This window comes from Phacochoerus africanus, chromosome 15 (genome assembly GCF_016906955.1).
Source record: "Phacochoerus africanus isolate WHEZ1 chromosome 15, ROS_Pafr_v1, whole genome shotgun sequence".
In the NCBI taxonomy this organism is placed as follows: domain Eukaryota; kingdom Metazoa; phylum Chordata; class Mammalia; order Artiodactyla; family Suidae; genus Phacochoerus; species Phacochoerus africanus.
Genome location: NC_062558.1, coordinates 125,719,074 through 125,737,631, shown reverse-complemented (window position 1 = coordinate 125,737,631; position 18,558 = coordinate 125,719,074). Strand labels below are relative to the sequence as shown.

At 38.2% G+C, this 18,558-nt stretch overlaps 1 protein-coding gene across 2 annotated transcripts in view; it reads right to left on the bottom strand.

Moving 5' to 3' along the window:
- Positions 1–18,346, bottom strand: part of ATRNL1 (attractin like 1) — a 765,538-nt gene extending 747,192 nt beyond the window's left edge. For both annotated transcript variants that reach the window (XM_047760605.1, XM_047760606.1), the window contains exon 1: positions 18,044–18,346. In XM_047760605.1, coding sequence (XP_047616561.1) covers positions 18,044–18,345 — 302 coding nt within the window. In that variant the 5' untranslated portion in view covers position 18,346. The remainder of the gene's footprint in view (positions 1–18,043) is intronic.
- Positions 18,347–18,558: the final 212 nt, after the last annotated feature.

The following is an 18,558-nucleotide window of genomic DNA, read 5'->3' as shown; positions in this document are numbered from 1 at the left end:
GAAGCTGTGGAGATAGGAGGGAAAAAATTAAATTATCAGGCAAGATATTTCATTTTGAAGAGATTTAATTCAGCTGCACTTTTTTTTTTTTGTACTGACTGTAAGAGTGACTATATTGTCCAGTCCCCAAGCTTCTATGCAGAGGAATTTTTAATGAGAATGACCCTCCCGACCTCTCTTCCCACATCTCCCTCCCCTCTTCTTCCCCAGTGGAGAAGAGGTGGCTTCTGATTGGTAAATTAAGGAGAAAAATCTGGGCATGCAAGGCTCAGCCAATTCCAGGGGAATGCAATCTGCCTACCTTCTTCCCTGCAGTAAGGCCTCTGCCTGGAAATATGGACCAGGAGCTGCCTAACTCAGTCTGGGAGAAAATTATACACAGTCTCTTCCACGTGGTAATCATTCTTTTCAAATTCATCTACTATCTAATAATAACACTCTCTTTCCCCTTGGCTAAACTGACGTGCCATCTACTCATCAGTTCCAAACCTTAAGCTATATATAACAAAATTTTCTTATTCATTTTTGGGCAGCATATAGTTCAGCAACATAAAAGATTATAGGTATCTTTGGTCCAAGTAGTATTTTTTTTTCTTTTGTTGTTGTTGTTGTTGCTATTTCTTGGGCCGCTCCCGCGGCATATGGAGGTTCCCAGGCTAGGGGTTGAATCGGAGCTGTAGCCACCGGCCTACGCCAGAGCCACAGCAACGCGGGATCCGGGCCATGTCTGCAACCTACACCACAGCTCACGGCAACGCCGGATCCTTAACCCGCAAGGGCAGGGACCGAACCCGCAACCTCATGGTTCCTAGTCGGATTCGTTAACCACTGCGCCACAACGGGAACTCCCAAGTAGTATTTTAGAATATGGTATAAATAGTATACTGTTGGTCAAACAGGGCCAAATGGACCAGACATCTAAAATTACAGAGCATCTTCCTTTCAGGGATCCAAATATCAATTAGTAAACCTATACCAGCCACTTAGAATGTTAATTCCTATTGTTCCTGACAGATCAAAGGAAGTTAAAGGAGGTATAGAAAGCATGAGAAACTAAACATACAAAGTATCCTGCACTATGATTGTTAAAAATAATAAAACCCAGTTAACCACCATGCTTAAAGTAATGATGAATTTAATTTTCTGATTAACTAAAACTCAACCAGAATACCTTTTTTCAATGATTTGCTGCTATATGTTCCTGAATTTTTTTATTGCTGTGTCGACAAGTTACCACAAACTTAGAAACTTCAAACAACATCCATTAAAAAATCATTTTTTCTTAGTTCTGTAGGTGGACTCCCTGAACTTAGCTCTTATCTGAAGGCTTTTGGAAAGAATCCACTTCTAAACTCATTCAGCTTGTTGACAGAATTCAATTCCTTAAGGCTGCAGGCCTGAGATCCTTGACAGCTCTTGGCCAGGGGTTGCTCTCCTAAACGTTCCCCCTGAGCCTCTGCCACAGGCCCCCTCTATCTTAACCCCTCCAGCAACGGTATTTCCAGTCCTTCTCATGCCTCCAATCTTCGGCTTCCTCTTCTACCAGCAATCTGAGAAAACTCCCCACTTTTAAATGTCTCCTTTGGCTAGATTCAGCCTACCACAAATCATCTCCCTTTTGCCATACACCGAAACATAATCATGGGAGTCACACCAGCGGGCAGAGGTCACGAGGGCCATCTTAAAATAAATGCCAGGCGATAGTCTTGGCACGGAGGATAAAGGGTGGATTGTGAAAGGTCTCTAGAAAGCAGATTAGTAGATTAGCAGTAACTTAGTGCTGGGGAGCAGGGAGAGAATGGAGACTGACTGCTCTTTGAACGCAAGGTTTATCTGATGGAATGATAAAATGTTCTGAAGCTGTAGTAAAGTTGCACAATCTCTAAGTATATCTTTAAAAAACTATGAACTTTAGGAGTTCCTGTAGTGGCTCAGTGGTTAACGAATCCGACTAGGAACCATGAGGTTGCGGGTTCGATCCCTGGCCTCGCTCAGTGGGTTAAGAATCTGGCGCTGCCAAGAGCTGTGGTGTAGGTTGCAGACATGGCCCGGATCCCGCGTTGCTGTGGCCCTGGTGTAGGCCGGCAGCTACAGCTCTGATTAGACCCCTAGCCTGGGAATCTCCATATACCGTGGGTGCGGCCCCAGCAAATACAAAATAAATAAATAAATAAAAAACTATGTACTTTAAACTGTTGAGATTTGTGTTATGTAAAGTATATCTCAATAAAGCCGTTAAAATGAAAAATGAGAAAAACAAAGTAAAAAAATGTTTCTGCCCTCCTGGACCTTATATTCTACAACAATGCTGTCCAACAAAACTTCCTGCGAAGATAGAAATGTTCTCCATATTTACTGTCCAATATTGTAGCCACTAGGCACATGTTGCTACAGAGCACCTGAAATGTGGCCACTGCAAAAAATGGACCAAACTTTCAAATTTTCATTTTAATAGCCACATGTGGATAGTGACAGCCACAATGGACAGCTTAGTTCTAGAAAGAGGGAAGACAATATACAAATAGCAAATAAGTATAGAGCATGTCAAGTAATGATACATGTCATATACAGGGGATGACAGAGCACTCTCGATCATATAGGCAGATATCTATAGAACTATGTCAGGTATAGATAGTCATTATATCTATAGGTAGATACATATAGCTACAATATTGATATACACTACTGATATAATGTATGAATATCTACATTCATAATGTATGAATATCTATATTATTTGAATATTAATATTTCTTTTAATAACAGGAAAAATGTTTATCCTCATTTTATAATCTTTCTAAGCTCTTCTGGAAAAAATAATTTAAAAACTATTTGAAATCATTCAGTGTGTTGAAAAAATATTTTTTAACTGTACATACACAGTGACCAGTAATTGTGTTTCTTTCCTACAATGATTCTCTCCTACAGTGATTCTTAGCATTTTAAGATCTGAGATCACTTTTGAGAATTTTGCAAAAGGTTTACCTCCTGCCTAGAAAAATTTATATAAATAATATTTTGTATGTAACTATAAGGATTCGCCAACAACTCACAGCCCATCCAGGAACCTGACATTGAAAGTTCCAGTTATAGTTCCCGTCGTGGTGCAGTGGTTAACGAATCCGACTAGGAACCATGAGGTTGCGGGTTCGGTCCCTGCCCTTGCTCAGTGGGTTAACGATCCGGCGTTGCCGTGAGCTGTGGTGTAGGTTGCAGACGCGGCTCGGATCCCGCGTTGCTGTGGCTCTGGCGTAGGCCAGTGGCTACAGCTCTGATTCAATCCCTAGCCTGGGAACCTCCATATGCCGCAGGAGCGGCCCAAGAAATAGCAACAACAACAACAAAAAAAGACAAAAAAAAGAAAGTTCCAGTTATAATATACATTCAAATAATCAACAAGCTTGGAGATAAATAAAATATTCCTATGCGTTCCCGTCGTGGCTCAGCAGAAACGAATCTGACTGTTATCCATGAGGTTGCAGGTTTGATCCCTGGCATCGCTTGGTGGGTTAAGGAACTGGCATTGCCGCGAACTGTGGCGTAGGCCGCAGACACAGCTGAGATCCCATGTTGGTATGGCTGTAGTGTAGGCCAGCAGCTACAGCTCCGATTTGACCCCTAGCCTGGGAACCTCCACATGTCCAGGTATGGCACTAAAAAGACAAAAAAAAAAAAAAATTCCTACAATAGAGAACTATTTAATAAGCTGCGACTTTTCTTTTGGTAATTTTGTGTGCTGCAAAACGCGCCCATATGTAATAATTCCATAAAAGACAGTAAGGACTCTATAGAATAATAATCTCTTTTCACTGAAGAGTGAAAAAGATATAACCGAGAATTTGGAAGAAAGAGGCAAAACTTCAGAAGAGCTACAAGAATTTCAGCTTGGTCACTTAATGAGTATGTTATTCAAACTCCCTAAGCCTCAGTTTTCTTGTGTGTAAAATAGGTATAACAATAGTATTTATTTCATAACATTGTTTTAGAAATCTAATGAGATAAAACTTGTCAACTGTTCAGGGAAGCAGCAAAGCAAATCCATGTAACATTCATAGCACACTGGTACACAGATCTCAAAGCCATATCAGCATAGTACGAAAGTTCATAATCTTAAATACCCTATGTCATCTGGGAACCCAGAAGATTATAAATTTAGAGCTAAAGGGAAATTTCTCTTTTTTTTTTCTTTTTTGGCTACACCCACAGCACATGGAAGTTCCCAGGCCAGAGACTGAATCCGAGCCACAGCTGCAACCTACACTACAGCTGTATCAATGTGGATCCTTAACCCTCCATGCCACAGCGGGAACTCCAAGAAATTTCTTATTACAGAGTAGAAGATGGCTTGCTATGGAAAAAGAGCCAGACAGACATGTTTTGGCAACTCATCTGTCACTCAGCAGCTACCAGATTTTGCATAAATAATTGCTTCAGGTCTTTTACTCTTTATTCCCACTGTGAAGTGAGAATAACCACATCTACCACACAGGATTTTCATCAGCAATAAACAATATATGTAAAAGCTTTATCCACCACATAATACCACTTCTCTAATCTCATAATTTAGCTTGTGAAACACTAGTTTTAATGCTATCAATACCGCTTTTACATAAAATAGAATAATGAATTCTATTTTCTGGAAAAAATTCATTATTAGCCTAATTATATTGTCATAAAAGTACAAATGAGGTCTGACATTAAACTTCATACATCAAAATACAGAAAATGCTTCTAAATTTTCTATTTTTTATAAGACAGAATCAACTGGAAAGTTCCTAATTTATACAGTGCTTTTATTTTTTAAATGCTTCAATTTTATTTTACCTATAAAAAATAATAAATATCTCTCCCTCCCTCAACTATCCCTACCCTACACTAAGCAAATATCAGCAAAGACATAGCACCCTTGCTCCTTGCCACGGGGGTGCAGCAGCGGCAGAGACCGTGGGGTTGACCATCTCTGCCCTGCACTAAGGAGAGAACAGTAGAGTCAGCACCCCTCATCCTCCTAACTAGAGAATGGAAAGAAATCACAAAGATGAGGAAAGTAAAAGGGTGAAAAGGGGGATTCTTTAAATCTGTGTATGAAGTCCTGGGCCTGACCTCAGGTGCCATATGTAAAAGTGAACAGAATGAGCACAGCAAAAACTTCTACGACTGAATTATGGTACAGAATATCATCTGGGTTTCAGAATGGTCTCAGGTAACAGACAAGCAAGGCAGAGCAAAATAGGACAGCCAAGGCTGACGAAATTGTACCTAAACGGGCATGCAAATCTCAGCAAAAAACTGAGCCAGCACACCCCTCGCATATACTCAAGAGAGGTTAAAAAAATGCATCCACGCCAAAACTTGTACACAGAAATTCATAGCACCATTACTCACGGTAGCCAAAAGATGGAAATAACCCAAATGTCCATCAGCTGATGAAGGAATACCATACAACGAAATCCGACAGCACGCTAAATGAAAGGAGCCAGTGACAAAACACCATACACTGTACGATTCCATTGAAATGTCCGTAATAAGCAAGTTTGTAAAGAAAAAAAAAAAGCCAGGTTAGTGGCTGCCTAGATTAGTGGAATTTGGTGACTAGGAAAAATGGAGAGTGACTGCAAATGGGTGGGGGTGGGGGTTCTTTATGGGGTGACGAAAAAGTTCTAAAACCAGAGAGTGGGGATGGTTGCACCACTCTCTGAATATACTATAGACCACTGAATCATACACTTCAAAACGGTACTGTGGTATGTATGAACATCATGGTCTGTAGATCATAACTCAATGAAGCTGTTATTTCTAAAATGTGAGCTAGGTCATATATGCCAAAATGAGTGGACTGCCTCCTAGAACAGAATATTTAAATAAGAATCAGACTCTTAAACACAATACTCAAAATATCCAGAATACAATCCAAAATGACTTGCCATCTAAAACCTCAACTCATTTGAAAAGAGATAATCAGCAGATGCTATCACTGATATGACAAAGGTCCTAGAATCAGCTGTCAAGAATCTTAAAAGCAGCTCTCAGAGAAATGGCCCAACAAGCTGCTGCATTCACTTTTGGAACAAACATAAAAATAAAAATAAAAGTTTCAGCAAAGAAACAGAAGACATGGCGAAGAATGAAATGGAAAAATATAATAAATGAAACTTTTAATACAAACTCAAAAGATGGGCCCAAGAGCAGAACAGAGAAGACAGAGGAGAGAATATCAGTGAACACAAAGATATATAAGTAAAAATCATCCAATCTGAATAGAAAGCAAACAGACTGAAGGAAAGGAACAGAGCTTTAGTGATGCTAAAAGTCAACAACAAAAGATTGAACATTTGTCTCACTGGAATCACAGAGGAGAGGAAAAAGTGTGGAGCTGAAAAAATCCTGAAGAAATGATAACAGAAATTTTTGCAAATTTTGAAAAAGATGTAAACTTACAGAGCAAGAAGCTGAGCAAAAAAATAAACAAAGTAAATTCGAAGAATTCCACTTCCACACATATCAGAACCAAATTTCTGAAAACCTAAGAGAAAGAAAGAGAAAGATGACATAGTACCTGGAGGAGAAAAATCTGAATGACATCAGACCCCTCATCCGAAGCCTTGGCATCACTCACCACCTTAAGTACTCAGCTCTTAGGCAAGGGGGAGACAGGATCAAATCTGTGTTCTATAAAGCAAATTCTAGCAGTAATAAGGACAGATTAGTGGGGGGGGGGGGACGGGGGACAAGAGCAGAGTGATCAATTAAAGGGCTACTGCAACAACCCAAAAAAGAAAATTTTGGAACTTTACTAAAGCAACAGCCAGAGAGATGGCAAGGATGGCAAACCTTGAGAGAAAGGCACCAGCACATGCACGTGCAGTCAAATCTTAAGGCAAAGTCTCTGTTCAACAGCAAGAACAACTGGGGAAAGTTCCCCTTCAAGCCAAAGAGTGTGGGGGGAATCCCAAGGAAGAAGGAACTGAAGATGGAGATACTCCAATTCTGTGTATGAACCCACACAAGACTCAGGCTCAATCTGAGCTGCTCATATGTGGGAAAGACCCAAAGGCAGCTTAACAAAGGCTTTAAGAACTGAATTAAATTTTACAACAGTGCAAAGTTTCAAACTAATCCCTGAGTGGCATGTGTGTATTCAGATCCAAAGGTTTTGAAAATGGAGCTAAGATTACAACCACTGCCCTCAGAAAGCAAGACAAAATTTGCTACTTGAACCTAACTGGTTACTTGTCTACTAAAAAAAAAAAAAAAGAAATAGAGAGAGAGAGAAATAAATCAACATTCCCCAGAGAATAACAGGACCCAGAATCTACATAACATTCACAACATCCATAATGAATCCAAAATCACTCAACATACAAAGAACCAGGCATATGTAATGAATTCTCAATGGAAAAGATAATCAATAGATGTCAATCCTGACAAGATCCATAAATTAGAATCATCAGACAAATAATGTCACCTATTATAAGTGGACTCCATGAGGTAAAGACATTTAATGAAATGGGAAGAGAAGTCTTCAACAGAGAATTAGAAATCATAAAAGAGAACAAAACAGCAATGTTAGAACTGAAAAACACATTTTAAATCTAAAAATGACTAGATGGGTTCAAAAGAATAATGGAGGAGGCGTTCCCTTGTGGCTCAGTGGGTTAAGGATCTGGTGTTGTCACTGCTATGGCTTGGGTCACAGATTCGATCCCTGGCCCAGGAATTTCCATAAGCCATGGGCAAGTCCCCCCCAAAAAAAAATTTTTTTAAAAAGCATAATGGAGATGGCATGATAGAGGCAACAGTCAGTGAAGATGATAATAGTTCAATAGAAACTATACATACAGTCTAAAGAAAGAATAAAAGAGTTAAAAAAAAAAAAAAAGAACAGAGCCTCAAGAATTTGTGGTGCTAAACAAAAGCCTAACATTAGTATCAGTGAAGTCCTAAAAAGAGAAGAGAAAAAGACTGGTGCAGAAAAATATATTTGAAGAAATAATGGTTTTTTAAAATCCTGTATTTGGTGAAAGACATAAATTCAAGATGCTCAGCAAACTCTACCCAGGATAAATTCAAAGAAAGCTATATCCAGATACATCAGAATCTAAACAAGCTTTTTCAAAAAAGCTTGAAAGTAGCCAGAAAAAAAAAAAATTCTATATATACATAGATAGGGGAAAAACAATTAAAATGACTGCAGATTTCCCATCAGGAACCATGGTGGCCAGAAGAGACTCAAACCACATCTTTAAAATGCTGAAAGAAAAGAACAGTCAACCCAGAATTCTGTACTTGCGAAAATACCCTTCAGTAAGAAAGCCAAAATAAAGATATTCTCAGAACAAGGAAAACTAAGAAAATCCATTAGCAGCAGTCATGCTCAAAAAGAAACCCAAAAGAAAATGATTCAGACAAAAGGGAAATGACCCTAAGAGGAAGTTTATATCTTGAGAAATAAACAAAAAGCAAAAGGAAGAGCAAATATCTGAGAAAATATAAAAGACTATTTTTTCCCCTCTTGGGTTCTTTAAAATACAGATGAATATTGAAAGAAAATTTTATAACTTTATCTGATAGGATCTGCCATACACGTAGATGTTAGAGATGGACATTTACATGACACATATGTGACAATATATAATGACAATTATAGCAAAGGTGAGAGCGTGAGGATAAATGAACCTATATGGTTCCAAAACTTCTTGTTACCTGAAGTAATATATTTATTCTACATAGGCTATTAAAAGTTAATATGCATAGTGTACTAGCATACTAGCATAACCACTAAAAAATAATACAAAGACATACCCAAAGGGACAACAGAAATTAAAATGGATGTTAAAAAATATCCAGAAGCGTTAAATGTTAATAATTCCAACAAATCAATATAAAGACAGAGATTATTAGGCTGATTTTATATGTGTGTGTGTGAATACACACATACAAATATACATACACACACACGCACACACACAATTATTCTTCTCAAGTCAAAAAAGATACATCATGAAACCACAATCAGGAGAAAGCTAGAGTGGCTGTTACTATCCAAGTAGACTTCGAAGATAAAACAATTACCAAAGAAAAAGAGATAGGAAATAATATGATGATGAATGGGTTAGTTTACCAAAAAGACATAATTCTAATTGTAAATGTATCTACCAAAAAAGCTTCAAAATACAAAACACAAAACTGAAAGAAGTGAAAAGATACAGACAAGAGTACAGCTGTAGACTTCAACACTCCTTTCAGTCATCAACAGAACAAGGAAATAGAGTATCATTAGGAATAGAGAGACGATCAGGAGTTCCCGTCGTGGCTCAGCGGTTAAGGAACCCAACTAGCATCCAAGAGGACTCAGGTTCGATCCCTGACCTCGCTCAGTAGGTTAAGAATCTGGCATCTGCCTGAGCTATGGTGTAGGTTACAGATGTGGCTTGGATCCCATGTTGCCCTGGCTGTGGTGTAGGCCAGTGGCTATAGCTCCAAGTTGATCCCTAGCCTAGAAACCTGCATGTGCTGCGAGTGCAGACCTAAAAAGACAAAAAGGCAAAAAAAAAAAAAAGGAATATAGACGATCTGAACAATATAAACAACCACCTTGACCTTCCTGTGACACTCCACTCAACAGCATAATAGACATTCTTTCAACCGCACATGTAACATTCACTACTATAAACCGTATTTTGTCCAAAAACAAGTCTTAACAAATTTATGAAATCTGGAATCATACACAGTATATTCTTTGAACATAATGGAATTTAACTAGAAATAAGTAACAGAAAAAGCTCTTGTAAATTCCCAAATATTTGAAAATTAAATAAAATCATTACACATAAGCCAGAGAATGTCTCAAAGAAAACTATAATTCAGTTTAATTACACTGAATAAAAATCAAAGTACTACATATCATAATATGTGAGATTCAGCTAAAGCAGTGCTTAGAACATACATAGCATTAAAATGCTTTTATTAAAAGGAAGAAACATTTCAGCCTAATGATCTAAGCTTCTCATCTTAAGAAACTAAAATAAGAAAAGCAAATTAAAACCATTACAAGAAAGAAAATTACAGAGCAATATCTGCCATGAACATAGAAGCAAAAATTCTCAACAAAATATTAGCAAATTAAATCCAGCAATATATAAAAAGTATAGTATATTGTGATCAAGTGCGGTTTATCCCAGGAATGTAACGCTGATTAAATATTTGAAAATCAATCAATTTAATTCAGCAATGTTAACAAATGAAAGAAGAAAAGCCAGATGACTATCTCAATAGATAGAGAAGAAAAGTGACAAAATTCAACATCCATACATTACTGTAAATGGAAAAACTCTCAGCTCTTTTCCTCCTGTGCAGGAAAAAATCTAGTTCTTCCCTACTGTGCTTCTTCCCTGTAAGTCTCCTTGAGTACTCACACAAACCCTTCCCCTCTGGTCACCAAAGGTATGGAAGTTCTTCCCCCACCACAAAGGAATTTGCAGCCAGCAGCAGGGTGTCTAAGAATTCAACTCTATTCTGACACTGTCTCCCAGGAGATGGCATCACATTTCACAGGTTAAGGGTTCAGTCCTACAAGACTCCTCCCCAACAACCCTGTCTCACTCTAGACACTAGTTGCAAGCCCAGTTACCACCTGTGATTCTGACCAAGTGGCCACAGATTGGAGGATCCAACAACACCCTCCTTAGGTTTGATTAATTTGCTAGAGAGGCTCAAAGAACTCAGAAAAATATTTTATTTAGATCATTGGTTTTTTAGAAAATGATATAATTCAGGAACAACCAGATAAAAGAGAAACTTAGGACAGGGTATGGGGGGGGGGGGCAGGTTCAGAATTTCCCTGCCCTGTCCAGGCACATCACTCTTCCAGCACTTCCATGTTTTCACCAACCTGGAAGTTCTCCAAACCCCATACTTCGGGGGGTTTTTATGGAGGCTTTATTATGTAGGCATGATCAATCATTATCTCCATTCTCAGCAATTCTCCCTTCTCAAGAGAATGGAAGACAGGGCTGAAGACTTCAAGCTTCAAATCACAACTTGGTCTTTCTGGTAACTAGCCCTGATCCAGAAGCCATCCAGCCCACCCAGAGTCACTTCATTAGAACAAAAGACACTACTATTACCCAGGAAATTACAAAAGTTTCAGGAGTTCTATGTTAGGAACAAAGGTTTAAAAAAAAAAAAAAAAAAAGACCAACAGGAGAACAAGATGCTCCTAGTGGTTCTTTTCACTTAGGAAATGAAAAGGGTTTTAAGAGCTCTATGCCAGAAGCAGGGGCAAAGACCAATACATATTTTCTATTATCTCACAATAATCAACTCACAAAATTAGGAAGAGTAGGGAACTTCTTTTACCTAAAAAGGGGCATTTATTTTTTAAAAGCCTGCGATTAACATGATACTTCATGTTTAAACACTGAATGTGTTCCACCTGAGATTGAAGACAGGCAAGGACAGGCACTCTTATACTCTTATTCAACATCAGGTTGAAGGTCCTAGCCAGTAACAACAGAACAAGATGAAAAATAAGGGCATTATGATGCAAAAGGAAGAAGTAAAACAGATAATCTGATTGTACAAACCCCAAAAAATGTACAAAAAAAGCTAGTGAAACTCAGTTTAGCAACAATGCAGGACATAAGGTCAATACACAAAAATCTACGGTATTCATACATAATAAAAAAAATTGGAAACTGAAATTAAAAGAAACACTGTTAACTACAATAGCAGCAAAGAAAAGAAACTATTTAGGTATAAATCTAACAATATATACGGAGAATCTGTACCTCAAAAAAGAAATTGATGAAAACCTAAATAAATGAAGAAATGAATCATGTTGATGGACTGGAAAATTCAATATTGCCTAGATTATCAATTCTTCCCAAAATGTTGTCTTGAATCAACACAATATCAAAATCCCAGCTTTTTTTTTTTTTAGGAAATTGACAAGATTCTAAAATTTATGTAGAAAAGCAAATGAACTAGAATAACTGAATAAATTTCCAAAAATAAAAATAGAGTTGGAGAACTCTCACTATCTAATTTTAAGACTTACTATAAAGATTCATTAGTCAAAAGGAAAGGATTCCTCAAAGAATAGACACATAGATCAATCGAACAAAACTGAATGAAGAAACAGATATGGAGATAGAGATGTCCAACTAATTGTCAACAAAGGTGCAAAAACCTCAATGAAAAAATCATAATCTTTTCAACAAATGGTCATTTCATAATGAAGAAGGGGTCAATTTACCAAGAGGACATAATACAAAATTTCAAAATACATGAAGCAAAAACATACATGTTTTAAAAAAAAAAAAAAAAGACAACTTACGGAATGGGAGAAAACAGATGCAAACAATGCAACCAACAAGGGCTTAATCTCCAAAATATACAAACAACTCACACAACTCAATAACAACAACAACAACAAAACCCAACTGAAAAGTGGGCAGACCTAAATAGACATTTCTCCAAAGAAAACATACAGTTGCCAGTAAGCACATGAAAAGATGCTCAACATCACTAATATTAGAGAAATGCAAATCAAAATTAAAATGATTAAAATAATACCTCCCACAGGTCAGAATGGTCATCATTAATAAGTCTACAAATAACAAATGCTGGAGAGGGTATATGGAAAAGGGAACCCTCCTACACTGTTGGTAGGAATGTATACCAATGCAGTCACTATGGAAAACAGTATGGAGGTTCCTCAGAAAAACAAATACACAACTACTATATGATCCAGCAATCCCACTCCTGGGCAGACACCTGGACAAAACTTTAATTCAAAAAGATACATGCATCCCTTATGTTCACTGCAGCACTATTCACAATAGCCAAGACATGGAAACAAACTAAATATCCATCAACAGATGCACAGAAATGTGGTACATATATACAATGGACTATCGTTTGGCCATAAAAAAAAGAACAAAATAATGACATTTGCAGCAACATGGATATAACTAGAGATTCTCGTTCACTTCTCTAGGTGAAGTAGGTCAGAGAAAGACAAATACCATATGATACCACTTGCATGTGAAATCTAAAATATGGCACAAAGGAACCTATCTACAAAGTAGAAACAGACTCATAGACAGAGAACAGACTTGTGGTTACCAAGGGGGAGGCGGAAGGGAGTGGATGGAGGGGGTACTTGGGGTTGGTAGATATAAACTATTATACTTGGAATGGCTAAGCAATGAGGTCCTACTATACAGCACAAGGAACTCTGTCCAATCTGCTGGGATAGAACATGATGGAAGGGAGCATGAGGAAAAGAATGTATATATATATATATATATATATATATATATGTATGACTGGGTCACTATGCCGTACAGCAGAAATTGGCACAATATTCGTAAATCCACTATTCTTTAATTTAAAAATACATTAAAAATAAATAAAAATTTAAAAAAGAAACTAGTATCCAGAATATGCAAAGAACTTACAGGAAAGAAAAGAAAAAAAATATTTTTCTTTGGTGAACAGATACCTCACCAAAGATCTATAGATGGCAAGTAAGCAAATGACAAAATGCTCAATATCATCAGGCATTAGGGTAATGCAAAATAAAACCACAATGAGATACCACTATGTATCTATTAAAACTACTAAAATTTAAAAGACTGACCACACCAAGTGTTGGTGAGGATGTGAAGTAACTAGAACATTCACATGCTGTTGGTGGGAATGTAAACGATACCACTTTGGAAAAGAGTCTGTCATTTTGTTAGAAATCTATAGTGAAGGAAAGCAGCTCAGTAGCTGCCTGGCGACAGGACAGAGAGAAGCAGCAGAAAGGAGGAGGAGGAGGGATTACAAAGGGGCACATGGAAGTTTTGAGCATGATGGATATTCTTAGGCTCTTGATTGTGGTGGTAGTTCCCGAGACAGATACATTTTAAAACTTTTTAAACTGTGCAATTTATTGCATGTCAATTATATCCAATAAAACTCTTAAAAACAACTTTTTAAGAACAATTACTAACGTAGTTAAATAATTCATTCTGAAACTGCAAAAAAGGAAAAAGAGTGCTCTAAGACTACATACAGAATGAGGGATCACACAGTCTGAGGAGTCAAGAAAGCTTCCTTTAGATATTAATACAAGCTAAGATTTGAAGGATACCTAGTAATCAGTCAAGTAAAGACCACATAAGAAAGAGGGTTTAGAGAGATGTTAACAGCATGTGCGAAATGTCCTGAGTCCAAAAGGAATGTGACCCTTTCAAGGAACTTAAGAAGATTCATGCAAGAAAACAGGAAGGGTGAGTCTAATTTGCTAAAGGAACCAAATTATGCAGCCATGTAGTCCTGAAAATCATGCTACTATAATGAATTTATGAATTTAGGATCTGAGAAACACTCAATTTCAATTACTTTAAAATTCAACTGTGTGATTTTTATGGCTTAATAATGTAAAAAGAACCCATGGATATAAATTATATATTACAATCTTAGTTTGAAATAAAGAAGGCCTGGGGACAGAGAACATTCAATTTAACTTTATAGTTACTGACAACTTCCCTATTATTATTAAAAGGGATTTCAAATGTGTGTGTGTGTGTGTGTACACATTGTTGGGGTTTTTTTTTTAAGTAATAACTAGGAAAAATATTTACACATTTAACCCTGCCCCTTTCTGTTTACCATAGCAACCTCACTCCTGATATTATATATTCATTTTGCTGTCAAAACAGAAATACTTCCATTATAAGTATGTGAAATTCATTATCCATATTTGACTAACTTTTAGGTTAAAAAAAAATCAATCTACATTGAACATATAATAAGAGTTAATAGGTGATTTTAGGGAAATATTCAATAAATGTGTTTTGATAAGAAGGTTACATTTATAAAACACTCACAATCTGAGGTATTTTCCCATCTCAGAACATTAATCTCTGTTATTTTAGTCACCTATAAGAAATTAAAAGTCTTAGGTTCCTAAGTCACCTTAGCAAGAAAATGTCAAAGTTTGAACTCAATATGCATTTATGTCAGCATCAATCTCAACTACTCTACAAAAATAATTCTAAAGAAGTAGCTTCTAACAGGGAATGTTATTCATTCAAATAATTTATAGCAACATTTCCTAGCCCAATGTTATACTAAGCTACCCAAGTAAATGTAATTCAAATCTGCATATATCTTACCCGTTATTTCAAATTGCCACTGTCCTTTCTGATTCTCAGTCCTAAGTCTTTTAATCTAGCTTTTGCTGAAGATCAGTGTTCATTTTGTTTTACCTGTGTGAGAAATGGCTTGTAATTCTGAGAGCTTTTATTCTTTTCAAATGGAAAGAGAAAACTGAAATCAATCCTAAGAGAACTGAAGTACCACTTTTGATACCATATTTGCTTCTGCATTTCTCCCCCCAACCATCAATCTTCTATTCTAAAGAAGCATTTGAGGAATACTGATTCCCTAGTGAAATCCCTATAGTAGGAAAAAAAAAAAAAAAAACCTAAGTTACCATGGAACCAGCCAATTAATTTTGACACCTGCTTACCAAGATTGATCATTTTTGATGTCTGTTTGTTAGGTTGCTATCCTTCAGTTTAGTAAAAGATTTTCAAGACAATAAATGAAGTGAGAATTTCCAGTTAAAGTCTTTCCCACCATGTTATTACTTCAAATGCTGAATTAAGCGAGCCACCATCCTCAAAAAACCTTTCTTAAATTAGCACGTACTTTAACAGGAAGAAATCTTTTCTTCGAAATTGATTCTTCCCTTTAACATTAAATACCATGTTCTCTTTACCCTAAGAGTATATACATAACAAAACAGAGTTGTACCAGTTATATTTATTCTAATGAATAGCCTGTATTCCACAGAAAAACAAAAAAGTACTTACTAATAGAGTACAATGAATCAGAGGAAATAGCTTCCAAGAAAATGAATATTTGATCATTAGTTCAGGGTTTATTTAACTATATTTTAAAAAAAACTATTCCTCTTTTACTTACTAAGGTATTATTTATGAACAACCACATCTCTACTTTATTTAAGTTGGTTTTACCTTGATCTGTGACCTTTCCTACTAACTGGGACAACATCTGCTGGTGAGGTCACAAGCTACTGATCTAGCTGATTAACAATTCTATTACTATGAAATGTAGACAGAAGCTTCTCAGGACTGCAGCAATTTCTGTCCTCTTTGGGCAAATGGAGTAAATGCATCCACCCAAAGGCCAATTTCCCTAAATTACAAAAGAATCAGGAAATCTTCCTATTTGCATATAAAAGGATGTAAAAAAAGGAGGTGGTTTTTTTCATTGTTGGCTATCAGTTTCTATGTTCAAAATCCTCTCTTGCAAGGTGAAGAGGCTGGCTGTTTTATGGTCAGTTTAAGAACATTTAAGTAAAAAAGGGTACTAACAAGCACAATTCAGTAGGATACCTTTGCTGATCCTGAAACACTTTTTAAAACTTTTAACTAGTACCTCTATCAATTTTTTAAGTATTTGTTTTAAAAAAAACTATAATACTATACTAATGAGTACAAGTATGAAGCTAGGAAACATTTCGACCTACTACTATAAATGAATTTCATAAAACTTCATTCTGAGATTTCACTTCTAAAAACTTGCTGTAAATTAAACAGTAAGTGCTAATTAATTATAACGTTTCATTTTTAAAAATACATATATTTTTACAATGAGTCTTAAAGAGCATTGTCTTAAAGGACGAGTTTAAAAAAAAAAAGAAAGAGAGAGAGAGAAAGAAAAGAGGGAAATATGCTGTTGAAAACTCCCAGGAAATTTTCCTTTGATATATAAGGTGAACTATATTCCTACCTTTGCATTAGAACCCAAGAGACATTTCACTTAAGATTTTGCTATCATCCTGAAAGCGTTAGTAATCTACATAGTTACTGTGTAGCCATTTCAGAGCCACATACCCAGCCACCAAACTTCACCTTAAGTATCTATAAGACTAAGAAGTTTACAACTTAATGATGGTTAACTGCAAGTCGTCAGATGGACACCCTGTTGGCCTGTAAGATCTTATTTACTGCTCCCCCACATCACCCATTTCTTTTCTTATCAGGAGGCCAGTAATAAACGTCGACCAATAGGGGGAAAGTATCTCTCCCACCGTAAAGCAAACACCTAAGGGCCTAGAGCTTCAGAAAAACCGAAGCGATGCTCCCACACAACAGCTGATAGATAATCAGTTAGAAAAATCTATTATCTCCACCACATTAAAAACTCCGGGTATTTCCTCCTTTTATCTAACCCAGTCATTCCCGTATTTCGAAATTCAAGATTGTCCTAGCAAATTCAACGTAATATAGTGGCTAAAAGAAAACCTTCTAGAGTTAGGCTGGCTGATTTGGAATCACAACTCAGCCAGTTGTACTGTGTAATCTTCAGCAAATTATTTAAACTCATTGCCTCGATTTCTCTCTGTAAAACCAGTATAATAATTCTAGTAACTCACAGAGTTGACGGGAACGAATGAGATGACCCACGTAAGACGCTGGGAACAATGTTTGGCACATGGTAAGGCCATCATACACTCTAACATGCTAGCAGTGGTTGAACTAACACATTAGTTACAAATAAACACGTTAGCAGTGGTTACCTCTATAAAAGGGAGTAGAATGGGGGAAGAGGGAGGTACTGGTAAACCGTAACTTTTAACCTTTACACTTCTGTATCGTTTGTATGTTTCACAATGCGCAAGTGATGCACGAGTTCCTGGCGTAATTTTTGATTAAAAAACAGTGTGCTAACAAAATGGTGTTTGGCACCGCAACTGAGAGTGGAAATGTTGATGAGAAGGGACCAGAGTCGCTGCGGACATCTGGATCATAAGGAAAGGCTTCGCGGCATAGCGGTCGCTGCTGGAAGCGGGGCCCGGAGTCCCGGAGGCGCGGGGGCCGGAGGGGGTCAGCGCGGGCCGCGCACCCGCCGCGCTGCGGGTCGCTCCCAGCCGGAGGACCCGGGACCGAGAGGAGGTGGGGAGGCCGCGACGGGTGCGGGGCAGGGCTGAGGTTCGGGGTCCGGCGAAGACACTTACTTGAACCTGCCCTGGCAGTGCTGGCACTGGTCCCCCACCCAGCCCGGGTCGCAGAGGCAGGTGGAGTTGACACAGCGGCCCGAGAAGCAGGAGCCGGTCCTCTCGCACGGCTTGGACTGGGACACCTGCGCGTACAGCGCCAGGTAGAGGAAGCCATAGCACAGGAGCCAGCTGTTCCCGTCCAGCAGCCAGGAGGAGGCGCCCCCGCCGCCGCCGCCGCCGCCGCCCGCCGTCCGAACCCTCCACAGCCCCGGGGCCGCCGGCTGCGGGGGGCCAGTGCGGGCCCGGACCCCGGGCTCCATCTTCCCTAGCGCCCCTGCCCGGCGGGGCTACGCTCGCGGGCGCCGACAGGGATGCTCCTCTGGGGAAATGCGGCCAGAGGAAAGAACACTGCGCCGCTGCCGCTTCTCCTCCCCCTCACCGGCGCCTGCCCCAGTCCCGCTCCCCGGTCAGGAGGGACAGATCCCAGCCGCCGTCGCCTCCGCTCGGCTCCCTCCAGTCGCACTCGGGCATCG